General features: G+C 40.9%; 2 protein-coding genes and 2 pseudogenes across 9 annotated transcripts in view; 2 read left to right on the top strand and 2 right to left on the bottom strand.

Moving 5' to 3' along the window:
• ZNF397 (zinc finger protein 397) overlaps nt 1-13,966 on the bottom strand; it is a 67,961-nt gene that overhangs the window by 23,726 nt on the left and 30,269 nt on the right. For 2 of the 8 annotated variants that reach the window (XR_001309358.2, XM_005665341.3), the window contains exons 1-2: nt 4,177-4,581; nt 3,598-3,833 (exon numbers count right to left, since the gene is read on the bottom strand). The exons of 1 other annotated variant lie outside the window; for it this stretch is intronic. Coding sequence is in view for 3 of the 7 variants with exons in the window: in XM_005665341.3 (XP_005665398.1) it covers nt 3,598-3,697 (100 nt within the window). In the remaining 4 variants the exon portion in view is untranslated. Of the gene's footprint in view, nt 1-3,597; nt 3,834-4,176; nt 4,623-13,966 lie in introns of those variants that run through there. 5 more of the 8 variants (XR_002345086.1, XR_002345087.1, XR_001309359.2 and 2 more) reach the window with 4 other exon arrangements.
• The window catches only part of ZSCAN30 (zinc finger and SCAN domain containing 30), a 28,074-nt gene continuing 18,768 nt past the window's right edge, over nt 4,661-13,966 (top strand). The window contains 1 exon segment of the mRNA XM_003127897.5: nt 4,661-4,805. The gene's annotated coding sequence lies outside the window, so the exon portion shown is untranslated.
• On the bottom strand, nt 6,788-9,010 carry LOC110261195 (annotated as a pseudogene).
• Nucleotides 9,562-11,451, top strand: LOC110261196 (annotated as a pseudogene).

Raw genomic sequence — 13,966 nt, 5'->3', positions numbered from 1 at the left:
GTATACACCTGGTTGCCTCCCAGGAAGGCAACACAGCCTAAGATACGTGTATATACCAATTCACGGGTAATGACTAATGGGTTATCTGAATAGTTAGGTACCTGGAAAGAACAAGATTGGAAGATGAAAAGTAAGGATTCTGGAGGAAAAGTATAAGGATGAACCTCCTAGAATGTGCAAATAAAGAATATATTTGATAGCACTGAGAACTATGTCTTGATACTTATATTGCAAAAGAATAAAGGGCGGGGGAAATAAATGTATACATGTAAGAGGAACTTGGTCCCCATGCTGTACGGCGGAAAAAAATTAAATAACAAGAAAAAAAAAAAAGAATATATTTGTGTTCCAAGTGAATCCTCACCAAAGGGCATTCACCATGGAGAAGCCTCTCAATCAGATGGACAAGGCAATTCATATTATGAATGTCAATCAGCTTTTTACCAATATTTTCCCAATGGACTCATGTACAAAGTGGTCATGGCAGCAGGGATGGATGAGCTCAACAATATGGACCCCTGCTTATGCCTCTTAATTCTTTCATTTCTAACAAGCCCAGTTAATGGTACACCTAAGTAACCTGAAAGAGACAGCATCACCAAGGACTCAGATCATCCAAGAAAGGAGGTTTGTGTTACTTGACTAGATAAAGAGCTCTGTGCTACTTAGATTCTGGCAGAAGGTAAGGGCAATATGGAATGAGTGATGGAAGACAGTTATGACTGTCAGCTTAGGCTCGGTGTAGGCTGTTCTCCATTTCTTGTTAATTTCTGTAACCCTGCCCATCTTCTTAATGAAACTTTGGATTACCCAATTTGATTGAGCCATCTGTTTCCTGCCAGAATCCTAAGATACACCCTGATTTATTTTCTCCATACCCATTACCACTATCTGATACTATTCTGTATATTTATTTATTTCCTATTTCCCCTACTAAAATATAAATTCCTTGAGAACAAAGGCTTCTCTGACTAGTTCACTGCTATATCCTCAGAACTTAGTGTCTGGCACAAAGTAAACCCTCAATAACCAATGATAATATTATATGGTTAATAATAACAAGCTATGATCTTATTAACTAAACATTTATCAACAATAACATTTGGGAAATTCCCCTGTGGTGCAGGGGTTAAGGATCCAACATTGCTGCAGCTGTGGGTACAGGTTCAATCCCTGGCCCAGGAACTTCCACCTGCCATGGGTGCCACCAAAACACAAATAAACAGTAACATTTAAGATAAACAGTTATCAACATTAAATATCTGTTGAATAGTTAATTTAAATTTTGCTCTGTGCCTTTCTATATTTTATGTATGTACTTTAGTATAATTATATTATCATAAAAATGTAATTTTGTACACACTCTAAGGGACACAAACACATATAGTATGTCAATTTATGTAAAACAAAAAGGAGGGGGTGCAATTCTGCAGTGATTCTCAAGAAAGACAAGAGCTAGATGCCTTAGAATAGATTCTCAAGTGTGGGGAGAAATATTCAGGATGTATTTTCTAAGCCCTAAGGAAACTACAAGTTGGAAAAGTGCTTATTCATGCTGATGTGGAACTTAGCCATAAGTAACTATAAGTAAGGGGCTAGAGGGAACTGGCTCAGCAAGTCATGCATCAACTGAGAGGACAAGGTGTCGACCTTGGAAAACCTGGTCAGCTCAAGTCAGAAAACTGCTCCAGCAAGCACTGACTGTTCCTCAAGATGCTATGCATAGAGAGCTGACCTTATCATTGCCCTTTACATATAGAATGTAAGAGTAAAGGTAAGAATTAAAATACAATGTGACTGGAGGCAGAGGGCCTTGGGGTTTCTGCTTTCTAACGTTTTTTACATTCCTGAGAGCACAATCAAGATGATGAGGCATTGATATTCAAGGCTCTTGATCCATGAGGTCTTGAGTCCCCGGGTCCCATCTTTAAACTTTATTCTGTCCATGTGTCTTTCTTTGTCGCAGTTTAACATTTCTTAAGCTCTGCAGCACTCGTCCTTCACCCCCTCCACCCCGGCTGGCTGAGCTGGTCTCAGCATTTAAGGAAAGACAAATTCTAAATACAGGAGAAGCTAAGTAAAATAAAGATACTCCAAAACTAAAGAGAGGCAAAAGATTTAGAGTAAAAGAAAAGGACAATAGAAGGTGAATTTCATAGGTAAAACAGCAATAATAGGAGGACCAAAATCAAGAAGCAGCAAAATATGAGGAAATGAGAGCCTACAGAACTTCTGAACAAAGTCAGGATCAAAATTATCTTACTGAAAATAACAGTGACTACCAGTCATAAAGAATCTACTACCAGCCAGGTATATGCGCAGAGCCTTACACATGGGATCTCATGTAGTGTTCATGGTGTCTGTTACAGTAGTAAAGGCTCCTATCTCCCAATATCTATATCTTTGGGTAGTTGTTTCCCATAATGACTCTGGAATGGTCATGTGACTTGCTTTGGCCAATAAGATAGTAACAAATGTAACGTAAACATAGGTTAGAAAGTGCTTATGCATCAGGGCTTGCACTCTCTCTGATTTTATTTTATTATTTTATTTTTTTGGTTATTTATTATTATTTTTTGGGGGGGCCACACCCATGGCATATGGAGGTGCCCAGGCTAGGGGCTAAATTGGAGTTAGGAGTTGTAGTCACTGGCCTATGCCACAGCTACAGCAATGCCAGCAATGCCAGATCTGAGTCGTGTATTCGACCTACACCACAGCTCATAGCTACGCTGGATCCTTAACCTGCTGAGCAAGACCAGGGATTGAAACTGCATCCTCATGGATACTAGTACTAGTCAGATTTGTTTCCACTGAGCCACAACAGTAACTCCTCTCTCTGATTTTAAAAACTAGCTGCCCTGTGAAAAAGACTAGGTATGCCTGCTGGAAATACATGACCCAAGCCATGGCCAGCACCAACAGTCAGACAGATATGATTGATACCAACTTAGACTCTGGCCTTAGTTAACCATGAGGGATCCCAGAAAAAAACTGCCAGCTGAACCCAGCCCAAGTGATGACCTACAGAACCATAAGACAATAAAGTCTTTAAAAATGTCTGATGTTTTAGGTCACTAAGTTTTGGGGTCTTCATTACGGAGTAACAGATAGACATAATCCTCACGATAACTTCCAAGGTAGGAGTTATACCTTTATAAGGCAAGGAAATAGAATTATTAAAAAAAACAAAAAACAAAAAAAGTAGGTAACTTACTGAAGCTAGTAAATGACAAAGCTAGTTTCTGAATCCAGGTGTCAGACTTTTAACTATGCCCCCAAAGTACATGAGAAAGACTGATGACTTGAAAAGATTTTGAAAGGGAAACTCCAAACACTGACAGATTGATGATAAGGTGATTGTAATAGGGAAAATGGATGACACCAGGGACTTAAGGAGAGGAAGGAACCCCAAGAGAATCTGATTGCCAGAATGGACAATAAAGCCATGGGCTTGGAGCACTAAAGAGATGCTACTATCTAATACAGTGGGGGGCAGGCAATGAGAAATACCAATAGCACTTGAAGACACAAACATACCAAAGTAACAGTGACCCCCACCCCAAGCCACTAATAAAGACATACTCTGCTTCTCACCTAAAAGAAAGTGGTGTTCTTGAGATTCATACTTGAATTGGCTCTCCATGGACTGCAGCTGTACATTCGACATCTCAGGGAACAACTGGAGAATTACCATTTCCTCAGTGAGCTTTTATGATCCACGTAGAAGTCTGAGACCCGGGGGCAACTGAGTACCAGCGGGCTTGGAAAGGAATCATTGTGGAGGGCGGAGATATGATTTCTGAGACTACACCGCCAGAAAAATCCTTTAGCTACAAAAGAAGTAAAGGAGAAAACAAAATCTCATTTAAGTTTCAAGTGCTGTTCTCTCAAATTTACTACGCTTCCTCCCTCATCACCAAGGAATCAGGCATCACTCCTCTTGGGCGTGTATTCTCCATTCCAAGTTTAGAGATCGTCAAAGATAATGGGGGACGGGGGAGGGTTAAGGGTACCGAAGTAAGGATATAATTGGAAATATAAGGCAGAGGAGGGAATTTTGGAATTTGTCCTAGCGGTTAAGCTCTTGCTATTCGCTGCTCTTCCTACACCAAAATGAAACTACAGATCCAACAAAACGATCTCTTTCCCTCCTTCCGTTCTTCGCACACTCACTTTCAGGTTGCTCCTTCCCAGCACCGTCTGTTGATTCGCGCGGATGCATCCAAGCTTCTGAATTTCACCTGCTCCTTGAATTTCTGGTGTTCATTTAGTTGAACCCAAGTGAACCCAGGGCCTGGCAAGGGCTGACCAGGTACCAAAAGCAAATTGACCAACTGGCTGTGCCCAGAAACCGCGCCTGGGGGTCACGGCGGCGGCCCTGACTCTCCATGGACTCAAATAACCGCACAGAGTTCCCTAGCAGTGCTACGAGGCCGTTGGGGAGGCGAGATCACCTGACTTCCTCTGCCTTCCATGACCCGACATCACCCATACCTCGATGTGTTCGCCAGGTTGCCCTCAAGCCTCACCCGCTGCAAACCCTCCATCACCTCCGCCGTCACCCCGTCCGCTCTAGGAATTCGGGAGGATTGCTCAGCTCTATGGCTCGCGGTCTCGCACGTGCGCACGCGCAGGGTGGCGGTGCGGGGTGAGGTGGGGGCGGGGACTTGCTGAGATTTAACCCCTGAACGTCTGCGGACCTGGCCGCCGCCGAGCTGTAGTGGGGGACCAGGCTGGCCCTACCTGCCGGTACTTGACGTGAATGTCGGAAAACATCTTTCGGGAAAGCTCTCTGGGGCAGGGTAGGTTTCCTGACTACATAATGAGTTCTTCCTTAGTTATCTCTCTCTCTCTGTCTCTCCTTTTTCATCCGTCCTCCAAATCTCTCAATCGGATTCGCTGTATGCTTCCATTCTAACTTTCTTCCTGTCCTCCCTAGTCCTTCTCACCCCACAGAACTGAGGCATGCCTCTGTTAAAATGCAGATTGCTGGGCCCCACTCAAGAGTTTCCCTCTCAGTAGGTCTGTCGTGGGAGCCCAGCTTCTCCAGTGGTCCTGAGGCTGCAGGTCCTGGAACCACACTTTGAGAACCGCTGCCTTAAAAATAAATAATGCTCAGGAATTAATCCCTGAGTTGCTGGGAAGCTGGATTTTCATCTACTTTGCTATCAAGAAAGGCCATGGGGTCTCTTTCTAAAATGTTTGCTTGACAATTCAGTACACACTGTGGCCCAAAGATCAGGGTGAGATGGAACTGAAGCAGGGAGGGGGGTGGCATCAGCATAGGAAAGGATATTGCTGTGTCCTTGGAAATATCTTAGGAAATAAGGTAGGGAGGTATATAGAAATAGGAAATAATAGAAGAAGTATTGAGACAGGTGAGACATGTGACTTGGGTTAAGACGTCAGAAGAAAAGGTATAGGTGTGAGAAAATGGTGACTGGTTGAAGTGGTAGTTGATGTAGAGGAAGAGAGCTTTCCATCCAAGCCCAAGACCATCTTCCAATTTATGAAATCTTAGGGATCCATGAATGTAAGCTGATAAAGAGTAAGGAACTTGTTTGCCTCCAGCCATCCAAAGTGGGGAGTGCAGATGCTTTTTTTTAAAAACAGCTTTACTGAGGGATAACAGGCATACAGTAATCAGGGAATGTTTACAGTATATACATACAGTTCACTAAGTTTTGCGGTATGTGGAACCATGACCTCAATGAAAAGAGGGAACACATCCAGTAACCCCCGAAGTTTCCTCCTCTTGGGAATCCCTTTCTTTCCTCCCACAGCTGTTCTGCTCTCTGTTACTGTAGTTACTATTTTCTAGAGATTTATTTAAATGGAATTAAACAGAATGCACTCTTTCTTTTTGCACTCAGACTTCTTTCACTGTGCATTGTTATTTTGAGCTGTATCTACATTGTTGTGTATATCAATAGTCCACTCCTTTTTGTTGCTGATAAGTATATATCACATAAACAAATTGCATATACCATGATTTGTTTATCCAGTCACTAGTTGATGGACATCTAGGTTATTAACAGTGTTTTCACCGTTACAAATAACGCTGCTATGAACATTCATCACAAGTCTTTATATGGACATGTGCTTTTTTTCTCTTTCTTGGTTTTGTGTATGTTTAACATTTTAAGAAACTGCTACACTGTTTTTCAGAGCGGCTGAACCATTGTGCATTCCCACAACAGTGTATGAGAATGCCATAGTTGACATACTACTTGTGACAGGTTTCCAGGAAAAAAGTCTGGGGAAGTTAATCAAAGGTTAATTCTCATGCACAAATATAAGGGTTTTGTTAAGCCTTACCCCAGAACTGATGATGTGAACATAACTTTTCTGGGTGTTTAACCAAGGAAATCAGATTATCCTAGATTGCTTGCTTTGTGGAGTCTTCCCAGAGATGTTATGTTCTGTGTGTGAATCTAAGAAGTCAGCTTGGAGTTTGCCAATTTGATGGATTGGCCCAAACAAACCTAGACCCAACTGTGGTCCACATCAGCTGACACCGAGCAGATTCCTCTCAGTAAGGTAAACGGAGTTTAAAGGTTTCTAGAGAAATAGGGGTGGTTACCAATACAGTATTTCCTTTCTTTCTTTCTTTCTTTCTTTTTTCTTTTGGTCTTTTTAGGGCTGCACTTGTGGCATATGGAAGTTCCCAGGCTAGGGGTTGAATCAGAGCTGCAGCAGCTGCAAGCCTATGCCACAAACACAGCAACACAGGGTCCAAACTGTATCTGTGACCTACACCACAGCTCATGGCAATGCTGGATCCTTAACCCACTGAGCAAGGCCAGGGATCAAACCCGCATCTTCGTGGACACTAGTTGGGTTTGTAACCAGATGAGCCACAACCGGAACTCCATCACCCACCAATATTTCTACCTGATTTCTATTTCCTTTTCCATTTCTTCTTGGGGGTAAACTAGGCCAAACTAACATATATCTGATTTAGGCATAGATTTTAGAGCAATGGTTCTTAATCTTTGAGATGATGTAATTTCTTTGAGAATATAATGAAGACTATGCACTTCTTCTTCAGAAAGTTGAACATGAAGACCTTCATGAGAACTGTTGCTTATAATGTATTATATTTTATTAAACATTAATTTCCTTTGATACGTAGACTAAATAAGCAATGTGCACAAAGAGTGAACTTAAGTCTAAAAAAATCAGTCTCTAGTTTCAGGTAAAAAACAGATATAAATCCAAATTTTGAAGCCACATTAAAAAAGATTCCCTTTCCCTTTGACCATGTAAATATGAATGAGTAGGCTGCTGCTATTTGTTACGAATAAGACATCTGAATTATGGGCAGTGTGACACTCTTGACATGTAAATGTGTATGTCCAGTTGACTTTGACTTTTTAAAATTTTAATTAAAAAATTTTTTTTACAGTCCAAGTCTCTTACTTTCTGCAAAGCACTTATCATGTTATGAATTCAAAGGGAAAGTGTTCCAGCAGCTTAGGCTCCTTTGCATTGGTTCTCATAAAGTGTGCTTTTCTGGGAGGAGCAGGCTGGTGCTTCAGTTGAACTGCTTCCTTTTTTGGCTTCTTTGTTTTTCTGATCATTTCCCTTCACATGTTTTAGGAAGCCATTTCAGCTCTTAGAGGAGATGTGGGATCGCATGTTGATTCTCTTGGCAAGAATCTTGCCCTGGTTTGGTTAGAGCCATGCAAATAGCATGCTGGTAATGCTGTAGACTCTTCTAGTTTTGCCATGGTAACATTTGTAGGGCATCCCCTTTTGAACAGTGCCCATTCCCTTGGTATCTACAGTATCACCTTTCTTACAGATTCATGTGTATGTGGCCAAAGAAACAACTCCGTGTTTTCTAAAAGGCCTAGAGAACACAGAGTGGGTATCCCTCCTCTCTCCCTTTGTTTTGGCCATTTTGGCAAATTACTGGAAGATGGGGGTGCTGGCCAAAAGGAAAAGCAACTTTGACCTTTTAAAAAACAGAACTAGTGCTGAAAATTCAGATTCAGAAAGGGAAATAATGGCCAATTATTAATTAGAGTTCCCTAGGTTCACTTTGACCGAGATGAGTAGGCTTGTATCAGAAGCACCAGAATTCACTAAGATCTTTAGTGTTGAATTAAGATCAAATCATTTCTTTTGTCTTAAGTCAAATGAGGTCCTTGGCATCAATCTGAAAAGTCTTCAACTTCAAACCAAGTCCCTTGGCCAAGGGACTTGGCCAAGTTTGTATTTATCACATTGTTGTGGTTTGAATTGTGTCCCCCCTGCCCCAAAACAAAGATATCTTTAACTCCTAACCTCTGATACCTGTGAATATGACTTTACTTGAAAATAGGGTCTTTGCAGATGTAATCAAGTTAAGATGGGGTCGTACTGGATTAAGATGGACCCTGATCCACTGACTGGTATTATATAAGAAGAGATAAATTCAGACTCAGAGAAGACTCACAGAGAGCAGAGGATGATGTTATCCAAATGTGGAGGCAGAGATTAAAGTAATGCAGCCATAAGGGAAAGAGTGCCAAGGACCGCCAGCAACCACCAGAAAATAGGACACAGGCATGGAATCCGTCCTTCCCTAGCGCCTTCAGAAGGAGCAGGGTCCTGCCAGCACCTTGATTTTGTAACCTCCAGAACTATAACAGAATAAATTTTGCTGTATTAAGCCACTCTGTTTGTGGTACCAGAGATGCAGTGTGCTTTAACAAATACCTGAAAATGTAAGTGTGGCTTTAGAATTGGGTAATGACTAGAAGCTGGAAGAGTTTTGAGGCTCATGATACAAAAAGTCCGGGTTGCTTGAAGAGATTTTTGCTAGAAATATGGATTAAAGGTGATTCAGGCAAGGGCTCAGAAGGAAGTGAAAAGAACAGGAGAGGAATCCTCTGTCATCTTAAAGAATACACATATTGTCATGAAAAAAATTTTGCTGTAAATAATAAGCATTAAAAATACTTCTGGGGAGTTCCCGTCGTGGCGCAGTGGTTAACGAATCCGACTAGGAACCATGAGGTTGAGGGTTCAATCCCTGCCCTTGCTCAGTGGGTTAAGGATCCGGCGTTGCCGTGAGCTGTGGTGTAGGTTGCAGACGCGGCTCGGATCCCGCGTTGCTGTGGCTCTGGTGTAGGCCGGTGGCTACAGCTCCGATTCAACCCCTAGCCTGGGAACCTCCATATGCCGCGGGAGCGGCCCAAGAAATAGCAACAATAACAACAACAACAAAAAAGACAAAAGACAAAAAAAAAAAAAAAATACTTCTAGAGTTCCCGTCATGGCTCAGTGGCTAACGAATCTGACTAGCATCCATGAGGACACAGATTTGATCCTTGGCCTTGCTCAGTGGATTAAGGATCTGGTGTTGCTGTGGGCTGTGGCGTAGGTCACAGACAAGGCTTGGATCCTGTGCTGCTGTGGCTGTGGTGTAGGCTGGCGGCTACAGCTCCGATTCAGCCCCTAGACTGGGAACCTCCATATGCCATGAGTAAGGCCCTAAAAAATAAATAAATAAAATAAATACTTGTGGTGAAGAGTTCCCATATGGCTCAGTGGGTTAAGGATCAGATGTTGACATTGCTATGGCAAGAGTTTGACCCCTGGTCTGGGGACTTCCACATGCTGTGGTTGTAGCCCAAACCAACAAAAACCAAAATTTTGGTGGGGTCTCAGACAGAAAAGGAGAAAACTTTATTGGAAACTGGAGAAAAGGTGATACTTGTTATAAAGTAGTAGAAACTTGGCTGAATTATGTTCTACTGTTGGGTGGAAAGTAGAGCTTGTAAGTGATGACCTTGGATATTTAGCTGAGGATATTTCCAAGCAAAATGTGTAAAGTGCGGCTTAATTTCCCTTTGCTGATTATAGTAAAATGTGAGAGAAAAGGGAGAAATTGAGGAAGGAACTGTTAAGCAGGAAGAAATAAGTACTTACGATTTGGAAATTTCTCAGCTTATGCAGATGGCATGCTCTGGAGACAAGGCCATGAGTTTGGTAAAGAGATCAGTTCTGTGATTCATGGATCCAATCAACCATCTCAGCAGAAACCAGGAATAGAAATGGGGTTATCCATAGGAAGGGTCTGTGGAGGACCCTTTTAACCAACTGTGTGAATCCCTTGATATCCATAAAGACCAACATGGTTCTTGAGAATGATTTATCACCAGAAACACTGCCAGCTTGGACTGAGTTTGATAGAGACAGGACTAAATAAAGACTTGGACTGTCAGACTTTTGGGATTTCACTTGCAAGAAATGGGGTGCCCAGAGGGTGGGTTCAATACTGAGGGTGGAGGCATCAAGGCCACCTCAGCTGGGAGTTGCTTAGGGGCCAATGGCACCTAGGTGGCCCAGAGACTAGGGTTGATAGGGTTTCCTCTGGCCTAAAGGACATATAAAGTCACAGAGGAATTTGGGAACTCTAAAATATTTGGAAATTAAACAACCCAGATCTAAATAACCTATGGTTGAAAGAAGAAATCAGAAGAGAAATTAGAAAATGTTTTAAAGTGAACAAAAATGAAATACAACATATAAAATGTTTTAGGGTGCAGCCAAAGCAGTGCTTAGAGGAAATTTTTTAGCTTTGAAATACCTATATTAGAAAAGAAAATCTCATATCAGTAACACAAGTTTCCACCTTAAGAAACCTAAAAGAGTTCCCTTGTGGCTCAATGGGTTATGGATCTGACATTGTCACTGCAATGGCTCAGACTGCTGCTGTGGTGCAGGTTTGATTCCTTGTCTGGGAGCTTGATTTAAAAAAAAAAATTGATAAGCCTTCACTAGACTGACCAAAGAAAAAAGAGATGAACAAAAGCCAAGACCTTGTAGAACCCTAAGGAAATTTGAAAGAGAATAATTGTTTACTATAAACAACTTTATGCCAACACACATGAAATGGATAGATTTCTAGAAAAATACAGATTACTAAAATTGACTGAAAAAGAAATAGAAACTGAATAAATATATGTAAAGAAATTGAGTTGGTAATAAAAAATTTTCTAACAAAAGCCAGGCCCAGACGACTTTACTAGTGAATTATATCAGTTTAAGAATAATACCAGTCTGCTGCCAGAACCACTAGTCCTGCACCAGGATGCTTCAGAGCCTCATTAAGAATGTTTGGATCCCCATGAAGCCCTACCATATACCCAAGTTTACCAGGAGATTTGAGTAGGAATGGGGTTTATGGGACTCATCATCTACAAAATCAGGAGTGCTGATAAAAGAAATAAAGCCTTGAAAGCTTCCAGTCCCACGTCTGCTCATGGCCACCACAAACCCACTCTACTCAGATAGGACGTTGACTTGGCCGTGCTGTGGGATCGTGGGACGTCCTGTCCACTTGTAGCAGTGCCACTGCCCTTCAGGTATAAACGTACCCATGAGACAACCCCCCCCCCAAAAAAAAAGAATAATACCAATTTGGAGTTCCCATTGTGCCTCTGCAGAAATGAACCAGACTAGTATCCATGAGGACACGGGCTTAATCCCTGGCCCCACTCAGTGGGTTAAGGATCTGGCATTGCTGTGAGCTGAGGTAAAGGTTGCAGATGAGGCTTATGTCTGGCACTGCTGTGGCTGTGACCAGCAGCTGTAGCTCTGATTCGACCCCTAGCCTGAGAATTTCCATGCAGCAAACCTGTGGCCCTAAAAAATAAAATAATAATAATAATAATAATAATAATAATAATAATAATGTCCTTCACAATCTCACCCAAAAAATAAAAGAGGACAGTAATTATCCTGATACCAAAGCCAGACAAAGGTATCATGGAAAACAACAGACCAATATCTCTAGCAATATGACACAAAAATTCTCAATCAAATATTAGTAAATTAAACTCATTAATATATTTTAGCAATTATATATCATGACCAATGGAATATAAAAAATTTTTAATTATCATTGATTAACAATGTTCTCTCAATTTCTGCTATACAGCAGAGTGACCTAGTTATACATATATATAGACATTCTTTTTTTCGTAATATCTTCCATCATGTTCCATTACGGGTGATTGGGTATAGTTCTCTGTGCTATACAGCAGGATCTCATTGCTTATCCACTCCAAATGCAATAGTTTGCATCTACTAACCCCGAACTCCCAGTCCCTCCCCCTCAGCAACCACAATTCTGTTCTTTATGTCCATGAGCTTATTTCTGTTCTATAGATAGGTTCATTTGTGCCATATTTTAGATTCCACATATAAATGATATCATAAGGTATTTGTCTCTTTCTGACTTACTTCACTTAGTGTGAGAATCTCCACTACTATCCATGTTGCTGCAAATGGTATTATTTTGTTCTTTTTATGGTTGAGTTGTATTCCACTGTATATATGTATCACATCTTCTTAATCCTTTCATCTGTTGATGGACATTTAGGTTGTTTCTATGTCTTAGCTATTGTGAATAGTGCTGCAATGAACATAGGGGTACATGTTATCTTTTTTCTTTTTTCTTTTTTGCTTCTTTTTACGGCCGCACTCGTGGCATGTGGAGTTTCCCAGGCTAAGGATCTAATCGGATCTACAGCTGCCATCCTATGCCACAGACACAGCAACACCAGATCCGAGCCACGTCCTCGACCTACCCACAGCTCATAGCAATGCCAGATCCTTAACCCACTGAGCAAAGGCAAGGATCGAACCACAACCTCATGGTTCCTAGTCAGATTCGTTTCTTCTGTATCATGATGGGAACTCCCATGTATCTTTTTGAATGAAAGTTTTGTTTGGGCAAGTTTTGTTTGTTTGGGCACAGATGTATGCCCAGGAGTGGGATTGCTGGATCATGTAGTATTTATATATTTAGTTTTCTGAGGAACCTCCATACTGTTTTCCATAGTGGTTGTACCAATTTACATTCCCACCAACAGTGTAGGTGCATTCCCAAGCTTGTCAGTTTATTAGGTCCCATTAGTTTATTTTTGTTTTTATTTCTATTGCCTTGGGAAACAGGCATTTATATGGTTGACATCAGGGAATGTTTTGCCTATGTTCTTTTCTAGGAGTTTGATGGTGTCTTGTCTTAGGTTTAAGTCTTTAAGCCATTTTGAGTTTATTTTTGTGCCTGGTGTAAGGATACATATTCTAGTTTCATTGATTTACATGCAGCTGGCCAGTTTTGCCAGCACCACTTGATGAAGAGACTTTCTTTTTCCCATTTTATATTTTTGCCTCCTTTGTTGAAGACTAATTGAACGTCGATGTCTGGGTTTATTTCCAGGTTCTCTATTCTGTTCCAATCAAGTGGAATTTATCCTAGTAATAAAGTTTGGTTTAACATCCAAAACCAAATTAATGTATTTAGAGTCTTAAATACTTCACTCTCAAAAATGTTCACCAATAAATAGAATGCCTGAGTATTGGCATAATCACAATATAATATTATTACAAATGATAGTGTACAGTGCATATCTACACAAAACTGTATGAATTTCTTAATGTTGAAAGAAGCCTGACTTAAAAGAGTGCATATTGAATTCCATTTCTATAAAGTACAAAAACAGGCAAGACCAATCTATCATGTTCAAGGTTCAGTGTAGTTGCTTTCTTTTAGGGCTATAGGAGGGTAATGGCTTGAAGAGAGCATGAGGGAACTTCTGAGGACTGATAACACTCTGTTGCTTCATCTAAGTGCCAGTAACAAGAGTGTGTTCAATTTAGGACAATTCAGAAGACTGTATATGCAGTTATTTACTTGTAAAATCAGCATTACTGATACTACATGGCTGGTCTGCATTCAAAGCATGACAATATAAGCCAAAGGCACAATTTTTTATTATGATGCTTCATCTTAAATTCTGAGACCACTCTACCTGCCTGTTCCATCTCATTCTCTCCCCATCAGCTATCCGTTTATCCTCAGTTTTTCTCCCCAGTCACACATTTTTTTTTCTACAGATATAATTACATCTCCACTATCCTTAACAAACAAATGAACACATTTTAATTTTGTTGCCTAGAC

Source organism: Sus scrofa, chromosome 6 (genome assembly GCF_000003025.6).
Source record: "Sus scrofa isolate TJ Tabasco breed Duroc chromosome 6, Sscrofa11.1, whole genome shotgun sequence".
In the NCBI taxonomy this organism is placed as follows: domain Eukaryota; kingdom Metazoa; phylum Chordata; class Mammalia; order Artiodactyla; family Suidae; genus Sus; species Sus scrofa.
The sequence above is the reverse complement of the archived record's forward strand: the minus strand, read 5'-3'. Positions and strand labels throughout refer to the sequence as shown.